This window comes from Salvelinus fontinalis, chromosome 16 (genome assembly GCF_029448725.1).
Source record: "Salvelinus fontinalis isolate EN_2023a chromosome 16, ASM2944872v1, whole genome shotgun sequence".
In the NCBI taxonomy this organism is placed as follows: Eukaryota; Metazoa; Chordata; class Actinopteri; order Salmoniformes; family Salmonidae; genus Salvelinus; species Salvelinus fontinalis.
In genome coordinates, this window is record NC_074680.1 from 570,454 (window position 1) to 590,133 (window position 19,680).

The 19,680-nt window shown below is 44.6% G+C and overlaps 1 protein-coding gene across 1 annotated transcript in view; it reads left to right on the forward strand.

Moving 5' to 3' along the window:
- The window catches only part of LOC129812506 (ALK tyrosine kinase receptor-like), a 779,676-nt gene that overhangs the window by 393,285 nt on the left and 366,711 nt on the right, over positions 1 to 19,680 (forward strand). Inside the window, exon 4 of the mRNA XM_055864118.1 lies at positions 13,035 to 13,239. Coding sequence (XP_055720093.1) covers positions 13,035 to 13,239 — 205 coding nt within the window. The remainder of the gene's footprint in view (positions 1 to 13,034; positions 13,240 to 19,680) is intronic.

A 19,680-nucleotide genomic window follows, 5' to 3' on the forward strand; every position in this document is an offset into this window, starting at 1 on the left:
CTTAATTAGAGGCAGGTGTTTGGCGTTCCTCTAATTGAGAGTCATATTTAGGTAGGTTGTTTCACAGTGTTCGTTGTGGGTGGTTGTCTCCTGTGTCAGTGTTTGTCGCACCATACGGGACTGTTCGGTATGTTTGTACATCGTCATTTTTGTGTAGTCTATTTTTCCCTGTTCATGCGTTCTTCGTGTTTTATTGTAAGTTCGTATGTCTAGGTTTGTCTACACATTCGTTTTGTTATTTTGTTAGTTAATTCAAGTCTAGTTCGTTTTCTGTCTTAGTTATTTTGTCGTGTCTTAATTAAATCATGTCATTTCACAACGCTGCGCCTTGGTTCAATCACTACTCCTCCTCTTCGGATGAAGAGGAAGAGGATTACCGTTACAGAACCACCCACCTAATTACCAGAACCAAGCAGCGTATGTTCGAGCAGGGTAATACACAGGACTACTGGACTTGTGAGGACGAGCTGGATGGAAAAGGTCCTTGGGCGCACATTGGGGAATATCGCCGCGCTCGTGAGGAGATGGAAGCAGCGCGAGCCCAGGAGCGGTGGTATGAGGAGGCAGCAAAGAGACGTGGCTGGAAACAGGAGAATGAAGCTCAAAACCGGATTCATGAAGGTACGCGTGAAGAAACCCCAAAAATTTATTTGGGGGGGGTGGGGGCTAAGAGGTAGTAGGCCAAGGGCAGGTAGGAGACCTGCGCCCATTTCCCAGGCTAACCGTGGAGAGCGGGAGTACGGGCAGACGCCGTGTTACGCAGTAGAGCGCACGGTGTCTCCTGTACGTGTGCATAGCCCGGTGCGGGTTATTCCACCTCCCCGCACTGGTAGGGCTAGATTGAGCATTGAGCCAAGTGCCATGAAGCCGGCTCTACATATCTGGCCACCAGTACGTCTCTTTGGGCCGGCTTACATGGCACCAGCCTTACGCATGGTGTCCCCGGTTCGCCTACATAGCCCGGTGCGGGTTATTCCACCTCCCCGCACTGGTCGGGCGACGGGGAGCATTCAGCCAGGTAAGGTTGGGCAGGCTCAGTGTTCAAGGGAGCCAATACGCCTGCACGGTCCGGTATTTCCAGTGCTACCTCCCCGCCCCAGCCCAGGGTACCAGGCTTCCAGTGCGTTTTCAGAGCCCTGTTCCTCCTCCACGCACTCTCTCTATGGTGCGTGTCTCCAGCCCAGTGCCTCCAGTTCCGGCACCACGTACTAAGCCACCTGTGCGTCTGCAGAGCCCTGTACACACTGTTCCTTCTCCCCGTACTCGTCCTGAGGTGCGTGCCCTTAGCCTGGTACCACCAGTGCCGGTACCACGCACTAGGCCTATAGTGCGCTTTGAGAATTCAGTGTGCCTTGTCCCTGCTCCCCGCACTAGGCTTGAAGTGCGTGTCTCCAGTCCGGTGCCTCCAGTTCCGGCACCACGCACCAGGCCTACAGTGCGTCTCAGCCGGCCAGAGTCTGCCGTCTGCCCAATGGCGCCTGAACTGTCCGTCTGCCAAGCGCCGCATGAACTGCCCGTCTGCCATGAGCCTACAGAGCGTTCCGCCAGACAGGAGCAGCCAAAGCCTTCCGCCAGACAGGATCAGTCTGAGCCATCCGTCTCCGCAGCGCCATCTGAGCCATCCGTCTCCCCAGCGCCGTCTGAGCCATCCGTCTCCTCAGCGCCGTCTGAGCCATCCGTCTCCCCAGCGCCGTCTGAGCCATCCGTCTCCCCAGCGCCGTCTGAGCCATCCGTCTCCCCAGTGCCGTCTGAGCCATCCGTCTGTCCCGAGCCATTAGAGCCGCCCGTCTGTCCCGAGCCGTCAGAGCCGATAGTCAGTCAGGATCTGCCAGAGCCGCCAACCAGACAGGATCTGCCAGAGCCGCCAACCAGACAGGATCTGCCAGAGCCGCCAACCAGACAGGATCTGCCAGAGCCGCCAACCAGACAGGATCTGCCAGAGCCGCCAACCAGACAGGATCTGCCAGAGCCGCCAACCAGACAGGATCTGCCAGAGCCGTCAGCCAGCCATGAGCGTCCAGAGCCGTCAGCCAGTCATGAGCGTCCAGAGCCGTCAGCCAGCCATGAGCGTCCAGAGCCGTCAGCCAGCCATGAGCGTCCAGAGCCGTCAGCCAGTCATGAGCTGTCCCTCAGCCCAGAGCGGCTATTTATCCAGAACTGCCCCTCAGTCCAGAGCTGTCTCTCTGTCCGGAGCTGCCTTTCAGTCCGGAGTTGCCCCTCTATCCTGAGCTACCTCTCTATCCTGAGCTACCTCTCTGTCCTGAGCTATCCCTCTGTCCTGAGCTATCCCTCTATCCCGGTGCTGCCCCTTGTCTCGATGTTACCCAAAAGATTAAGTGGGTGTAATATGAGGGTGGTCATTGGTAGGGGGAGATGTAAGCTGGGATTGACTATGGTGGGGTGGGGACCTCGCCCTGAGCCTGAGCCACCACCGTGGTCAGATGCCCACCCAGACCCTCCCCTAGACTTTGTGCTGGTGCGCCCGGAGTTCGCACCTTATGGGGGGGGTTATGTCACGTTCCTGACCTATTTCTGTTAGTTTGTTGTATGTGTTAGTTGGTCAGGACGTGAGTTTGGGTGGGCATTCTATGTTTTCTGTTTCTATGTTGGTTTAGGGTTGCCTGGTATGGCTCTTAATTAGAGGCAGGTGTTTGGCGTTCCTCTAATTGAGAGTCATATTTAGGTAGGTTGTTTCACAGTGTTCGTTGTGGGTGGTTGTCTCCTGTGTCAGTGTTTGTCGCACCATACGGGACTGTTCGGTATGTTTGTACATCGTCATTTTTGTGTAGTCTATTTTTCCCTGTTCATGCGTTCTTCGTGTTTTATTGTAAGTTCGTATGTCTAGGTTTGTCTACACATTCGTTTTGTTATTTTGTTAGTTAATTCAAGTCTAGTTCGTTTTCTGTCTTAGTTATTTTGTCGTGTCTTAATTAAATCATGTCATTTCACAACGCTGCGCCTTGGTTCAATCACTACTCCTCCTCTTCGGATGAAGAGGAAGAGGATTACCGTTACAAACATCAAATACCTAATTACTCATCATAAAAACATTTCTGAAAAATACATAGTGTACAGCAAATGAAAGACAGGCATCTTGTGATGCCAGACAATATTTCCGATTTATTAAGTGTTTTACAGCGAAAACAAAATGTAGCGTTATATTAGCTTAGCACAATAGCCAGAAACACTTGGGCGCCGGCGACTACGACAGATATATGAAACAACATCATAAAATGGGTCTTACTTTTGCTGATCTTTCATCAGAATGTTGAACAAGGTGTCCTTTGTCCAGATGAGTCGTTGTTTGGACTCAGAATGGCAACTTTCTCTCTCCATTTAGCAAGCGCACTAGCCGGGTTGCACGGATCTCTCCATGTAAACAAACGAAAGAGAACGGAACACGGCAAAACTCCCGAAAAAAATGCAATAATCTGATGAAACTATATTGAAAAAACATACTATACGATGATATGGTGACATGTATCAAATAAAATCAAAGCCGGAAATGATAGTCGCCTATAACGTCAGCAAAACAAAAGGCAACCCCACTGTCCAAATCGCGTTCTTCAGATTAGCGGAAATGGGGTACACGTCATTCCAAGAGGATTTATTCCATCCCAGATCAAGATAATCACCTAATTTCTTCTCTCACAGCCTTCTTGACACCCAGAGGAAGGTGTATGACGTGCATGTATACTAATAGCTCTTGTGCCCATTTATAGGCAGGAAGAGGAAGATAGCATTGATTTCAGACTTTGAACTTCCGGGTCAGGAAAAGTGCTGCAGAATGAGTTCTGTTTCACTCAGAGAAATAATTCAAACGGTTTTAGAAACTAGAGAGTGTTTTCTATCCAATAGTAATAATAATATGCATATTGTACGAGCAAGAATTGAGTACGAGGCCGTTTGAAATGGACACATTTTATCAGGCTACTCAATACTGCCCCTTGCAGCCTTAAGAAGTTAACTTGGCTTTCAAATACTGTAGAAAGGCAGGGCAGGATGGATATAGGTCTGTAACAGTTTGGGTCTAGAGTGTCACCCCCTTTGAAGAGGGGGATGACCGCGGCAGCTTTCCAATCTTTCTTTCGTCTCGTCCCGAGATCCCTAGAGGTTGAACAGACTGGTAATAGGGGTTGCAACAATGGCGGCGGATAATTTTAGAAAGAGAGGGTCCAGATTGTCTAGCCCAGCTGATTTGCAGCTCTTTCAGAAGATCTACGATCTGGATTTGGGTGAAGGAGAAGCTGTCGAGGCTCGGACAAGTAGCTGCGAGGGGTGCGGAGCTGTTGGCCAGGGTTGGGGTAGCCAGGAGGAAAGCATGGCCAGCCGTAGAGAAATGCTTATTGAAATTTTCGATTATCATGGATTTATTTCTGGTGACCGTGTCACCTAGCCTCAGTGCAGTGGGCAGCTGGGAGGAGGTGCTCTTGTTCTGTAAAGTCTTGCACTGGACTTTACCGTGTCCCAAACCTTTTTGGAGTTAGAGCTACAGGATGCAAATTTCTGTTTGTAAAAGCTAGCCTTTGCTTTCCTGAAAAGTTGCATATCGCAGGGACTATTTGATGCTACAAGTTGATGTTTTTGTGCTGGTTAAGGGCAGTCAATTCTGAAGTGAACCAGGGCTATATCTGTTCTTAATTCTACATTTTTTGAAGGGGGCATACTTATTTAAGATGGTGAGGAAATTACTTTTAAAGAACGACCAGGCATCCTCGACTGACGGGATGATGTCAATATCCTTCTAGGATACATGGGCCAGGTCGATTAGAATGACCTGCTCGCAGAAGTGTTTCAGGGAGCGTTTGACAGTGATGAGGGGTGGTCGTTTGACCGCGGACCCATAGCGGATGCAGGCAATGAGGCAGTGATCGCTGAGATCCTGATTGAAAACAGCAGAGTTGTATTTGGAGGGCAAGTTGGTCAGGATAATACCAATGAAGGTGACATTGTTTACGGATTTAGGGTTGTACCTGGTGGTTTTCTTGATAATTTGTGTGAGATTGAGGGCATCTAGCTTAGATTGTAGGACTGCTGGGGTGTTAAGCATATCCCAGTTTAGATCACCTAACAGAACGAACTCTGAAGATAGATGGGGGGGGCAATCAATTCATATATGGTGTCCAGGGCGCTGAGGGGGGTCTATAACAGGCGGCAACAGTGAAAGACTTATTTCTGGAGAGATTCATTTTTAAAATTAGAAGCTCGAACTTTTTGGGCATAGACCTGGAAAGTATGGCAGAACTTTGCAAGCTATCTCTGCAGTAGATTGCAACTCCTCCCCCTTTGGCAGTTATATCTTGACGGAAAATGATGTAGTTGGGTATGGAAATCTCAGAATTTTTGGTGGCCTTCCTAAGCCAGGATTCAGACACGGCAAGGACATCAGGGTTGGCGGAGTGTGCTAAAGCGGTGAGTAAAACAAACTTAGGGAGGAGGCTTCTGATGTTAACATGCATGAAGTCAATAAATGAGAGTGCCTGGGGACATGCAGGGCCTGGGTTACCCTCCACATCACCCGAGGAGGAGTATGATGAGGGTACGGCTAAAGGCTAGCAAAACTGGTCATCTATTGCGTTGAGGACAGAGAATAAAAGGAGCAGATTTCTGGGCGTGGTAGAATAGATTCAGGGCATAATGTGCAGACAGGGGTATGGTGCGGGTACAGTGGAGGTAAGCCCAGGCACTGAGTGATGATAAGAGAGGTTGTATCTCTGGACACGCTGGTTATACTGGGTGAGGTCACCGCATGTGTGGGAGGTGGGACAAAGGAGGTATCTAAACCATGTACAGTGGGACTAGGGGCTCCGCAGTAAACTAAAACCAGGATAATTACCCTAAACAACAGTATACAAGGCATATTGACATTTGAGAGAAACATAAAGCAATCACAGGTGTTGATTGGGAGAGCTAGCTAAGTCAAAAACAGGTAAGACAACAACAGCTAATCAGCTAAGACCACAACAATAGGTAAAATGGCGATGAATGGGCAGAGAGGGTCGGTTAACCACACAGGGCCTGAGTTCGGGGCTAAGGCCGACAGATAAACAAAGTGGAGTACCGTGATAAATGAACAGTCCAGCAGGCATCAGCTATGTAGCCAAGTGATCATAGGGTCCAGTGTACAGCAATAGATGAAACAGGGAAGCCCCTAGGTAGTCGTTACTACGCTAGCACGCGGGAGACACAGAGTTTAAAGTTAGCAGTGCGGGGTAAGGCAGAAGCGTCTGCTCCGTCGTCCGGCAGATGCCGGTTGAAGGCACAGCTGATGGAATTACGTCTGCGGACCAGTCGTGGTGGTACGGCAGGGCGCCGTGTCGACGAAGGGACCTGGCCAGATGGCGAAAGAGGTATTGTAGTTGTGGTAATTTCGTTTGCTAGCCGGAGATGCGCCTGGCTCAGGGCTAGCTTCAGGGCTGGGTCACTCAGTGGCAATTAGCTAGCTGTGATGATCAATGGTCCAGGGTTTACTGCAGGAATCTGGCGTTGTAGTGGCGAAAAACAGAGTGTGGCAGGTATTATCCAGGCTAAAAAAAATGTCTGGTGCCTGAGCAGAGGGTAAAGGCCTCTAGCAGTGGCTAACAATGACTAAATAGCTAGTAACTTAGCTAATTAGCTGGCTACCTTCTGATGAAAGTTTTGGCTATACGGACTAAAAAAATAGCGGATCCGTGTCACATTGAGTGAGGCGGGTTACCGGAAGGTAATTAAAAATTAAAAATGGAAAAAGAGATTGAAAAATAAATTGGAATATATACAAAAAATACGAAAAGGAAACGAGAGGACAACAAACCACGTCTGCACTGCTATGCCATCTCGCTAACTAGGGTATCTATTGTAACTTGTGAGTACTTGGGACAGTGTTTGAGTGAGTGTCCATGTGCTTGCGCAGGTGCCAGAGAGCTGTGATTGCGCCATGGGCTAAAATATTGTGTGTTGTCTCTTCGTGTGCAGATATGTATTTTATTTTGTCCAAATTATGTTCTATATCATTTTACTTGTACTGTATGGTGTGCTGTTGTGCACTGAATGTGTGCACGCAGCACCTGTTATTTATTTTAGGAGCTCTCTTTTGCCTGACCTTCGGCTAGCAAGGTGCCTGAGAGCTGTGACTGCGCCAAGGGCTAAAATATTGTGTGTTGTCTCTTCGTGTGCAGGTTAATTAAAAAGAATCCAACCAGCAGACCTCCAGGTGTGGCAGTGTCCTAATTAAAAGTACACAACGCAGAACGAAAAGTGCTACAAGAGGAAGTAAAGTACTTTAATTAGGGCTAGACCCCTTTTTTCTCAATTTCCGCCTGAATGACGTGCCCAAAGTAAACTGCCTGTTGCTCAGGCCATGAAGCCAGGATATGCATATAATTGGTACCATTGGAAAGAAAACACTTCGAAGTTTGTAGAAATGTTAATATAACGTAGAAGAATATATCACAATAGATATGGTAGGAGAAAATCCCAAGAAAAAAACAACTGGATTTTTTGGGGGGAGAGAGACCATGCTCTTACAATGGCAAGGGCATACTGAAAATTAGCTCCCAGGATGCAATTCATATGGCTTCCACAGAGTGTCAGCCATCTATGTTCAAGGTTTCAGGCTTGTAACTTCCAAAACGAATAAGACATATCAGTTTTAGTACAGGGACACAATCTTGGAAATTCGTGTTTGCGTTTGCCATAAAGACAGGATACTCCTGCTAAAATCGGTTTCCTATTGAACATACTTCTTTCCATAAGAAATATTATAGTTTGATTACATTCTAGGGTATCTGAGGAGTAAAGAGAAACGTATTTAGATTTTCAGATTCCTTTCTCTGCATGTTGAACGAGTGGATTACTCAAATCGATGGCACCAACTAAACTGAATTTTTTGGATATAAAGAAGGATTTTATCTAACAAAACGACACTACATGTCATAGCTGGGACTCCAAATCAGAGGAAGATTTTAAAAAAGTAAGTGAATATTTAATCGTTATTTGTGAAATTATGAAACCTGTGCCGGTGGAAAAATATTGTATATGGGGTGCTGTCCACAAACAATTGCATGGCATGTTTTCGCTGTAATAGCTACTGTAAATTGGACAGTGCAGTTAGATTAACCTCTTTGGGCTGCAGGGGCAGTATTGAGTAGCCTGGATAAAAGGTGCCCATTTCAAACGGCCTCGTACTCAATTCTTGCTCGTACAATCAAGTTCAATGAATCAAGTTTATTTTATATAGCCCTTCGTACATCTGCTAATATCTCGAAGTGCTGTACAGAAACCCAGCCTAAAACCCCAAACAGCAAGCAATGCAGGTGTAGAAGCACGGTGGCTAGGAAAAACTCCCTAGAAAGGCCAAAACCTAGGAAGAAACCTAGAGAGGAACCAGGCTATGAGGGGTGGCCAGTCCTCTTCTGGCTGTGCCGGGTGGAGATTATAACAGAACTATGCCAAGATGTTCAAAATGTTCATAAGTGACAAGCATGGTCAAATAATAATTATGAATAATTTTCAGTTGGCTTTTCATAGCCGATCATTAAGAGTTGAAAACAGCAGGTCTGGGACAGGTAGGGGTTCCGTAACCGCAGGCAGAACAGTTGAAACTGGAATAGCAGCAAGGCCAGGCGTACTGGGGACAGCAAGGAGTCATCATGCCCGGTAGTCCTGACGTATGGTCCTAGGGCTCAGGTCCTCCGAGACAGAGAAAGAAAGAGAGAAGGAGAAAATTAGAGAGCCAGGATTTTCAAAATGTTCATAAATGACAAGCATGGTCAAATAATAATCAGGAATAAAAGTCAGATGGCTTTTCATAGCCGATCATTAAGAGTTGAAAGCAGCAGGTATGGGACAGGTAGGGGTTCCATAACCGCAGGCAGAACAGTTGAAACTGGAACAGCAGCAAGGCCAGGTGGACTGGGGACAGCAAGGAGTCATCATGCCCGGTTTGCTGTGACGTATGGTCCTAGGGCTCAGGTTCTCAGAGAGAGAGAAAGAAAGAGAGAACAAGAGAATTAGAGAGAGCATACTTAAATTCACACAGGACACTGGATAAGACAGGAGAAGTACTCCAGGTATAACCAACTGACTATAGCCCCCCGACACATAAACTACTGCAGCATAAATACTGGAGGCTGAGACAGGAGCGGTCAGGAGACACTCTGGCCCCATCCGAAGATACCCCCGGACAGGGCCAAACAGGAAGGAAAAACCCCACCCACTTTGCCAAAGCACAGCCCCCGCACCACTAGAGGGATATCTTTAACCACCAACTTACAATCCTGGGACAAGGCCGAGTATAGCCCAAAAAGATCTCCACCACAGCACAAACCAAGGGGGGGCGCCAAACCAGACAGGAAGATCACGTCAGTAACTCAACCCACTCAAGTGACGCACACCTCCCAGGGACGGCATGAAAGAGCACCAGTAAGCCAGTGACTCAGCCTCTGTAATAGGGTTAGAGGCAGAGAATCCCAGTGGAGAGAGGGGAACCGGCCAGGCAGAAGCTCTCCTTCCTGAATATGCATATTATTATTACTATTGGATAGAAAACACTCTCTAGTTTCTAAGTGGCCTCCAGTGGCCTGCTGGAGGTCATTTTGCAGGGCTCTGGCAGTGCAACTCCTTGCACTAAGGCGGAGGTACCGGTCCTGCTGCTGGGTTATTGCCCTCCTACGGCCTCCTCCACGTCTCCTGATGTACTGTCCTGTCTCCTGGTAGCGCCTGCATGCTCTGGACACTACGCTGACAGACACAGCAAACCTTTTTGCCACAGTTCGCATTGATGTGTCATCCTGGATGAACTGCACTACCTGAGCCACTTGTGTGGGTTGTAGACTCCGTCTCATGCTACCACTAGATTGAGAGCACCGCCAGCATTCAAAAGTGACCAAAACATCAGCCAGGAAGCATAGGAACTGAGAAGTGGTCTGTGGTCACCACCTGCAGAATCACTCCTGTTTTGGGGGGTGTCTTGCTAATTGCCTATAATTTCAACCTTTTGTCTATTCCATTTGCACAACAGCATGTGAAATTTATTGTCAATCAGTGTTGCTTCCTAAGTGGGCAGTTTGATTTCACAGAAGTGTGATTGACTTGGAGTTACATTGTGTTGTTTAAGTGTTCCCTTTATTTTTTTGAGCAGTGTATTTCTAAAAAATATCTTTTCAATTTCGCGCCCTGCACTTGAAGTGGCTGTTGTCATATTGTGCCCGGCTTCGGGCATGCAGCCCAAAAAAGTTAACAAGAATTTAAGCTTTCAACCGATATAAGACACTTGTATGTACTATAATGTTTAATATCCATCATTTTTAAGATTATTTATTTGAATTGCGCGCCCTCCAGTTTCTCCGGAAGTTGTCCCTCTAGCGGGACGCCTAGCCCTAAGAAAGGTTATACCCTACTGGGTTTCACTTTACATGAAGTTGGGGCTCCTGGGTAGGTACATGACCGGGTGTGCCTTGTTACAATTGTTGATACTCAGTCCTAGCCTATTTATCAACCCTGGTATGTGGATTCGATGGTAGTGTCACCTTGTAGTTACATGTAAACAAGGTCCGATTTTGGTTTGGGTTATTTAACAGGTGACTTTCAAACGTGTAATTACAAAACATGAGTTGCATATTGGAACAAGAATGTTTAATAACATTAATTACACGTGGAATTACCTTCAGCAAGTGGTTGTGCAATTACACTTTCCTTGTTCCAATTGTGTAATAACTGATAGCACTCAGTGGCATACCAGAGCCTGTGCCCCTGCAGTTATTACAGTGTAGTTTCATAGTAATAGGGATAACTTAAAGTGTCACCGACTTTTAGCTGATTAATTACTGGAATAATTAATTGGTCTGATTTAATTTGGTTATCCTATCCAAAATAATCTAATTAACTCAACTACTGATAATCATTAACCGTTATACCATTAATCCTATATCCTCAATAGTCTTAATCAACAGTCACCTTACTTTTATATACTCGTTCTGAACAGCCGTCAAGCTCCGGAACCTCAAGAACCTAGTCACTCGCGAATGAACTCAGCGCCGCAAATTCATTTAAGGTTTGATTTACTAGACTAAATAAGTTGGGCAGTGAGGTAGTTAACAGATACAATATAAAGGTCTGGTATAATAGGACACAACAGTTATTGAGGTGAAAGTCTCCGCAGGTCAATATGAATGGCTCCCATACTAATCTCAGGCAAATGAAATAATACGTACACAGGGCTTTGAGAATACGATCATATTCATTGAAAAATTAAATGTTAGAGGCTACAACAACACAGGCGTTCACAACCACAAAACCATAGCGCTTCACCAACAAGGAATAGACAATGAACTAGGCTATCAGTTAGCATTCAAATGTAAACAATACCGGGACAGTATTGACCAAGGGCTTGTCGATTAGACCTGCCGTCTTACAATTACTCAATGACTTCCACCACCTTAGACACACAATGCCACTTTTATAGGATATGAATATTGTAACAAGGGAAATTACTTGTATCTTGTTCCCTCTCAGTGAGATTCTGTTAGGATGGGATGATTGGATGGAGGATGGTTGTCCCAGTCTCTCTCACCAGTGGAGCTGAAGCCAGCGGTCTGGAGTAATTCACAGCCGAAGGAGTGATACCCAGTTCCTCTCTCTCAGTCCTCAGTGAAGTCTATTAGAGCAGCTTCCATGCAATGAATCCCTCCTTCAGGTCCCAGCCCGGATGGATTGCGAGAACTCAGTCAGCTAGTCTCGCAGGATCAGGGATGATTTCTTCTGTCTGAGTAGGATAAGAAAAGTCGACCGGTGTTTGGTTCCCAAGGAGATTTGATCACTCAGTTCAACTTAGTGTGGCCACACTATGAAGAAACTTGATCTGACATGTTTGCAAGTCCTGTAATTTATAGTGATACTCACAGTATGTTCACATGAGCTACATTTGAGATTTCCTCATAAGTGTTCCCAGAATGTTTCTACTTGTACAGTCCAGTTTAACTGTCTGCAAGATGAAATATGTAGCCTGTAGGTACTAAACATGCTTCTGGTAAAATTCATACATTTGATGTTAGAGCAAATACTAATTAAACCCTTTTAATGATATAGGAAAGGTTAGGAAAAATGTCACAGTATGCGTATGCTTCAAGCTTCAACATGTCATGAGTTTTTTTGGTTTGATACATTGTCCAGAAAACAAGTTTAAATGTCCTTTGTGCTATTGGCAAAACATTTTTTACAAAGAGTGGAAAATCCTGACTTCTCTCCTCTTGGGATACAAATCCCCAGTACTCAAAAGCCTGGCTGGTCATTTACCCAGTAACACATGTAGATCACAAGACGGTCTGCTGACCCCCCCTCAGGGCCATTCAGAGTCATAAAAGGCAAAAGGAAGAGTCGTTTGTTTGTTCTCATGAGTGCTTGTAAAGGAGGGTGCCGTCACAGAACTTTAAATCTTGGTCTGGAATGTGGGGATATCTGGGGGATATCTTGGTCTGGAATGTGGGGATATCTGGGGGATATCTTGGTCTGGAATGTGGGGATATCTGGGGGAAATCTTGGTCTGGAATGTGGGGATATCTGTAATCCATCAACCACAACGAAGGGTGCGTGGTCCCCTCGTGGGCTCTTGACTCCATTATGGCAAACCTGTCAGCGATTGGCATATTATGTGGCATTCACGTGGATCCTTTTGTTTCCCCACTACCCCTAACGCTGACATTTAAGATGCACTTGTTAATAGTAACAATAATAATCACTCCACCCCGCTTCATACTCTCCAGAAACGACCCAATAGCCCTTTCCCCTTGGCATTTCTTGTTGATCTTAATTAATTGGATAGGCAGAGTAGTAGTTCCATATTGTCCCCTGGCTGGTGGAGATTTTGCATTCACCTAAGCAATAGTTTCATATCTACAGAAGTGTCTCGCGGATAGAGGCTAGGACTTCTCTCAAGTTCAAGCTAGAGTGGCATGAAAGGGACATACAAAAGCAAAACAATAAAATCATCAAATCAATGCTGAAGGATTGGAAGTGACAAATGACCTAGATAACGTCTTTCTCTTTCTCCTTTTCAGGTCAGTTCCTGTGGGTGAACGGCTCTGCCTTGGCAGGTCCATGGGTCCTGAGCCCCTGGCTGTGGGGAGGTTGGGACCCCTGTGGGATGGACATGGCCATGTTCCTGCACCCCCTGCAGAGCGGACGCTACACGGTGTGGCTCATCGAGAGGGACAAAATTCCGCTAGCCCTCTTGTCCACTGACATGCTTCCGCCCATCACAGGGTAAGCAGAACTACACTTTTATTTGATTTTCTGTACTGAACGAGAATTTGACTTGCATTGACAGATCAAGTATAACAATAGATTAGAGGGATATTGCACAGAAAGTGAGTGTCAGAACAGGGGATAAAAGCATATAGTAAGTGGTTGCACTACCCCCCCCCAAAAAATTGTATATCATGCACTGCAGTTGAGGAACAGTGGGAGAATAATTCTGCTTTGAAAGTTGATAAAGTTGATAACCCCACTTAAGAAAATGGCCCTTGAATGTTTTGGTACACCTACTAGAACTAGCTGTTCTTTGTTTACATCCATTCAGCATTGTTCACACCCACTTAAGCCTTAGCCCCACCCATCTCTTTAAGGGTTCACATGTGAGGCCATGTGCTAAACAGTGAGCAGTGTAGTAAACAACCAAAGATGTCACACCTAAACATTGTAAAAGTAGCAGCCTACAATAAGGAAGAACTGCAGGTAAAAACACACTTTATCTAGTCCTTGGCCTATATCCTAATCTGACTTTGGTGCAGGTCATGTTGTTCATATTACCGTCTCTGGTAAACACACACTACATCAAATAAAATCTATGTTTGTGTCACATGCACAGAATACAGAAGGTGTAGACAGTATGGTGAAATGGGGTCCTTGCATATGGGCAGTGTCCAGATTACCATATTGGTAACACTTGACCAGTAATTAATTAGTAACTAAAGTACTAATTAAAGTACTAACTAGTGTTTATATGTAATTACTGTGTAAATAGTATGTAATTATACTCTAAGGATTTAGCGGTAAAGTTTATTACACAAGTGGAACAACTACGGTTTGCAACTGCACATGGGAATAAATATCGTACTTTTTGGAGAAATGTCCTCTGGTCTGATGAAACAAAAATAGAACTGTTTGGCCATAATGACCATCGTTATGTTTGGAAGAAAAAGGGGGAGGCTTGCAAGCCGAAGAACACCATCCCAACCTTGAAGCATGGGGGTGATTTGCTGCAGGAGGGACTGGTGCACTTCACAAAATAGATGGCATCATGAGGGAGAAAATTATGTGGATATATTGAAGCAACATCTCAAGACATCAGTCAGGAAGTTAAAGCTTGGTCGCAAATGGGTCTTCCAAATGGACAATGACCCCAAGCATACTTCCAAAGTTGTGTCAAAATGGCTTAAGAACAACAAAGTCAAGGTATTGGAGTGGCCATCACAAAGCCCTGACCTCAAACCTATAGAAAATGTGTGGGCAGAACTGAAAAAGCAAGGAGGCCTACAAACCTGTCTCAGTTGCACCAGCTCTGTCAGGAGGAATGGGCCAAAATTCACCCAACTTATTGTGGGAAGCTTTTGGAAGGCTACTCGAAACATTTGACCCAAGTTAAACAATTGAAAGGCATTGCTACCAAATACTAATTGAGTGTATGTAAACCTCTGACCCACTGGGAATGTGATGAAAGGAATAAAAGCTTAAATAAATTCTGCTCTCTACTATTATTCTGACATTTCGCATTCTTAAAATAGCAGTGATCCTAACTGACCTAAGACAGGGAATTTTTACTCTGCATAAATGTCAGGAATTGTGAAAAACTGAGTTTAAATGTATTTGGCTAAGGTGTATGTAAACTTCCGACTTCAACTCTATATCCTCAACACTGTCTTCTCTGGCATTATCGCTTAAATAAGCTAGGCTAGGACTCCGTCAGATGTTGTAACAATCAGTGGCGACCCGTCTTTCAGGGAAGGTTGGGCTCCTCACCTGTTTAGCCCAAAAAGTTATTTTGGCATTCATATTTGTCACATACCAGGTTGCAAACAATGTAAAAAACAGAAAGAAAAAAAAGAAAAAAAAGGTGAATAATCATCATGGAGTTAATATTTTAGCTGCATGCAAACTTATGTAACACAGATCCAAAATGCAGGTGTTTCAGCCTAGCTCAGTGCTTTCTCTGGTGGTGGGGCAGCTAGTGGAAAATACGGAGCGTAGGGGTTGATAATGTTCTCTAGTTGTGGACTGATTGAATTCAGTGTCATGTCACTCATGGGGACACTACGTCATCGCCAGATCTAAGGGTAGAGCTAACAAAATTCAAGCCCCTTGGGTGCTGCCATAGAGTTACATTAGAAGTGCCCATCCAAGAAGGGTCAAGGTCATTGGCCACAGATAAAATGACGTCAAATCACGTTGTACTTTCAAAATCTTTGCTAGGAAGCTAGCAGTCATGAATCAAGTCAACAATCTACTGGCAAATCCTCATTGGCCATTGGACATAAACATTACACTACAAGTTGAAAATGCAACAATGAGAGTCTCTTTTCCAAGCTTAAAACATTCAAAATCAGCCATGCTGTCAATCAAGCATTACTTCCGCCGCTCTCAAAACAACTGGAAACTCGAAACAGGGACAAATAACTACAGTGCGTCAAGACAACTGGGAACTCAGAAAAAACCGAGTTCCGACTGGGATTTTTTTTTTTTTTTGTTCATCCAACTCGGAATTGCAAGTCGAGATCTCGGCCTCTTTCTAGAGCTCCGACCAGAAGATCACTGTTGTCATCATGATTCAAACTTGTTTTTTTCCCCGAGTTCCCAGTTGTCTTGAAAGCACCATAAATCCAGAGAATGCCAGACTTTGATGACAAAAAAAGCCCACGATGGACCGCCTGTCAAGTATCAGTTGTGCAGAGGTGAGGACGGAGTCAGGCGCCGAACTGAGTAAAATAACATACTTTACTCTTAAAATAATCAGCCAAATCCACGCAGGGATAACAAACCCTAACACAAAAGACTAACAATCACGCACAAAACATAATGAGAACCAGAGGGTTAAATAGGGAAATAAGAATAACGTAATGGGAACCAGGTGTGTACAATCAAGACATAACAAATGGAAAAAGAAACGTGGATCAGTGGCAGCTAGAAAGCCGGTGACACCGCCTGCCGAACGCCGCCCGAACAAGGAGAGGCACCAACTTCGGCGGATGTCGTGACACCACCGCACCAGCTTCCTGTTTAAGTGAGAACAGCACAACAAGGTGAGTCCAAAAATGTCTCGTATGCTACTGCATAAATTATGTAATATGCCAGGGAGATATGTTTACTGTAGCTAAGAAAGTAATACTAAGTGTATGTTGTGTAGTAAGCTGTTAGCTGTTGGTGGTGCACATGTAGCCTATAGCCTAGAGAGAAATGTCATCGAATATTATAAGAGCCTTCATTGTTTGCTTATGTGACTCACCACCTGGATTCGGTCTTATGTAGAAAAATGTGAAATAGTATTTGTTACATTGGATAAAAGTAGAGACTCAGAGCTACAAAATGGTATATCATACATTGCATTTGAGGAACAATGGGAAAGTAATTATGCTTTGAAAGTTGCTCAACTTGTAAACTCACTTTTGAAAAAATCGCCTTTGAATGTTTTGGTATCAAGTGAAGAGCTCTTCTTTGTCTACACCCATTCAGCATCGTTCACACCCTCTTAAGCTTTAGCCCCACCCATCTAGTTTCGCTCTCGGAGTGCACACTTGACGCTCTGACCGATGATTTGTTTACCTCTGGATAACATGAAAACAGCCTAACCAGCTCTGCTGGCAACAATTTCATTACGTTTTTTTGCAGACGTTTACTGACACCGGCCATGTTCAATGGGTGTTGTACACATGTCACGTAACGTTAGCTAGTTAAACAACAATGAACAAAGTGCCACACTGCCTAACATTAGACTCTAACTAGAAAAGCAAACAGCTCTGGGAAACGAATAATAACATCCGCTAACCAGCCAGCTAGCTAACAGTACACTTTAGCTTAAGACCTAGCTAGGTAGGTAAACAATGAACCTAGCTAGGTAAACAATGTTTAAGACCACACACGTCACGTAACGTTAGCTAACGAGCCAGCCAGCTAACATTAGCTTGTTAAACATCAAGGAACAAAGTGGCAACAATGCCACAGTGCTGGGAGCGAACCAACCAGGTCCGAAGTTAGCTAGCTAGCATTTGGCTCTAACTAGAAAAGCAAACGGCTTTGGGAAACAAATAACGTCAGCTAGGGAGCCAGCCAGCTAACGTTATCTAGCTAGCTAACAGTACACTAGCCTGAAATGAAAACACTGTGAAAATTAGAAATGTGTAATATCTGAAAATGTAGCTAGCTAACGCTAGACTACCTTACCTGTACAGTATACTTCAACATGCATCATGGACGCATATCTTTGTCAGGAATGCCATACGACGGTTGTTCTTAGTTTGAAGATGTAATCTGGAGACAGGTGTTTTCTCCATCTCTTTTTTTTTTCTTTTTTTTTGAAAGCAGCATTCGACAGGATTACCAACACAGACTGACGAGCTCAATTTGGCAACCCAATCCAAACTCCCCTCTCGGCATGTCCAGCTCACTCATTATCTCAGCCAATCAAATCAAATTTTATTTGTCACATACAAATGGTTATTGGGAAGGTTGCTTGACTTTTTCTGTGGCTTACCCAACAAGGCGCATAATATAACAATTGTATTCGTATTTACAGATGGCATACACGTTTGTTATTAAGGCACATGAAGGTTCACATGTTCGAGAAGGCATTTCTGCCAAAAAACGCATTTTGATAAAAACATGTTTTTACGTTCAAACGACTCTCCTGTGAAGTGCGACATACGCGCCTAGTTTCTAGAGTCGGGTGACATATGCCCCCTTTTATTTATCCTATGGTTCTGACTTGGTGTACAGGGATAATACTGTAAGAACGGCCCATGTTCCGAATTCTGTTGCTGTATATTTCAAAATTGCTGAACAAAAAATTATATTGACTGCGTCCGTCCTAGCTCATTAATATCTTAATGAAAATGACTGATTGCCTCTTATCCGCTCATCGATTCCATAGTCTGTACATCTTAATTGAAACCACTTTTGTTAAAGCAACTCAGCCATGTTTTTTTTAAAGGCAGTAAATCCGGCTGAGTGAACTGTTTTGCTACCAGACAATGCTCTGCTGATAGTCAGGTGTAGCAGGGGTGAGGTGTTGGGACTGTTGTTGAGACAGCTTTATTTAGGCCCGAACAGTTTGTGGGCACCGTTTGTAACCATTTATAGTGCAATTCATGTATTGTATTGTTTAGTGTTGTAGTGGCTTTGCCATGCATGCATTTGTACATGCTAAAATCGCCACTGGTAACAATACACACCCTGTCATTAACTACAGCTTCAGTTATCTTCTTTCTATATTATTTGGCTTAAAGGATGTACTGAATTAAATGTAAGGGCAATGTATTTACATTGGATATGCATGTAACTATAATGTACCTACCCAGGAGCATGCAACTTAATATAAAGTGAAACACAATGGTATAACCTTTGTAAACTATGTGCCTGCCTTTTGAAAAGGGATTCAAGGGTGTATTTCTCTGGCTTCAAAGGTGTAATGTAAGTGATATGTTGTTCAAAATAATCTAATGTCAATGTAGGTGAGCAAGCAGCTTCAAGTAATGTGGAACACAGTAGGGTAAACCTTTTTATTACAATCATTGGGAAAATACACTTCAATGTTGAATAACTTGTTACAGCACCTGCAAGTGTAATTACAATGTACTTTCAATGCAATTACATATTTAACAGGGTATCAAAATTTCAGTTATTACAATGTTGTAAGGAAAAGTAACTTAGCTACAATGTTTCTACACAGGAACAAGCAACTTAATTTAAAGGGAAATGCATCATGTATTAACAATATAGTTACTGTATGTTGCAACATGATGGCAGACACCAATACAGTACTTGTAGTTGTGATCAATGGGAATCCATCTCAATCTAGGAAGAATGTTGTTACAGCACCTACAGTGGTTCGTCCTTTAACTTCTCTGGGATAGGTGGCAGTATTTTCATGTCTGGATGAAATGCGTGTCCAAAGTAAACTGCCTGCTACTCAGGCCCTGTGAAATCAAACTGTCCACTTAGGAAGCAACACTGATTGACAATAAATTTCACATGCTGTTGTGCAAATGGAATAGACAAAAGGTGGAAATTATAGGCAATTAACAAGACACCCCCCAAAACAGGAGTGATTCTGCAGGTGGTGACCACAGACCACTTCTCAGTTCCTATGCTTCCTGGCTGATGTTTTGGTCACTTTTGAATGCTGGCGGTGCTTTCATTCTAGTGGTAGCATGAGACGGAGTCTACAACCCACACAAGTGGCACAGGTAGTGCAGTTCATCCAAGGTGGCACATCAATGCGAACTGTGGCAAAAAGGTTTGCTGTGTCTGTCAGCGTAGTGTCCAGAGCATGCAGGCGCTACCAGGACACAGGCCAGTACATCAGGAGACGTGGAGGAGGCCGTAGGAGGGCAACAACCCAGCAGCAGGACCGCTACCTCCGCCTTAGTGCAAGGAGGTGCACTGCCAGAGCCCTGCAAAATGACCTCCAGCAGACCATTTGTGATGTTTATGGGA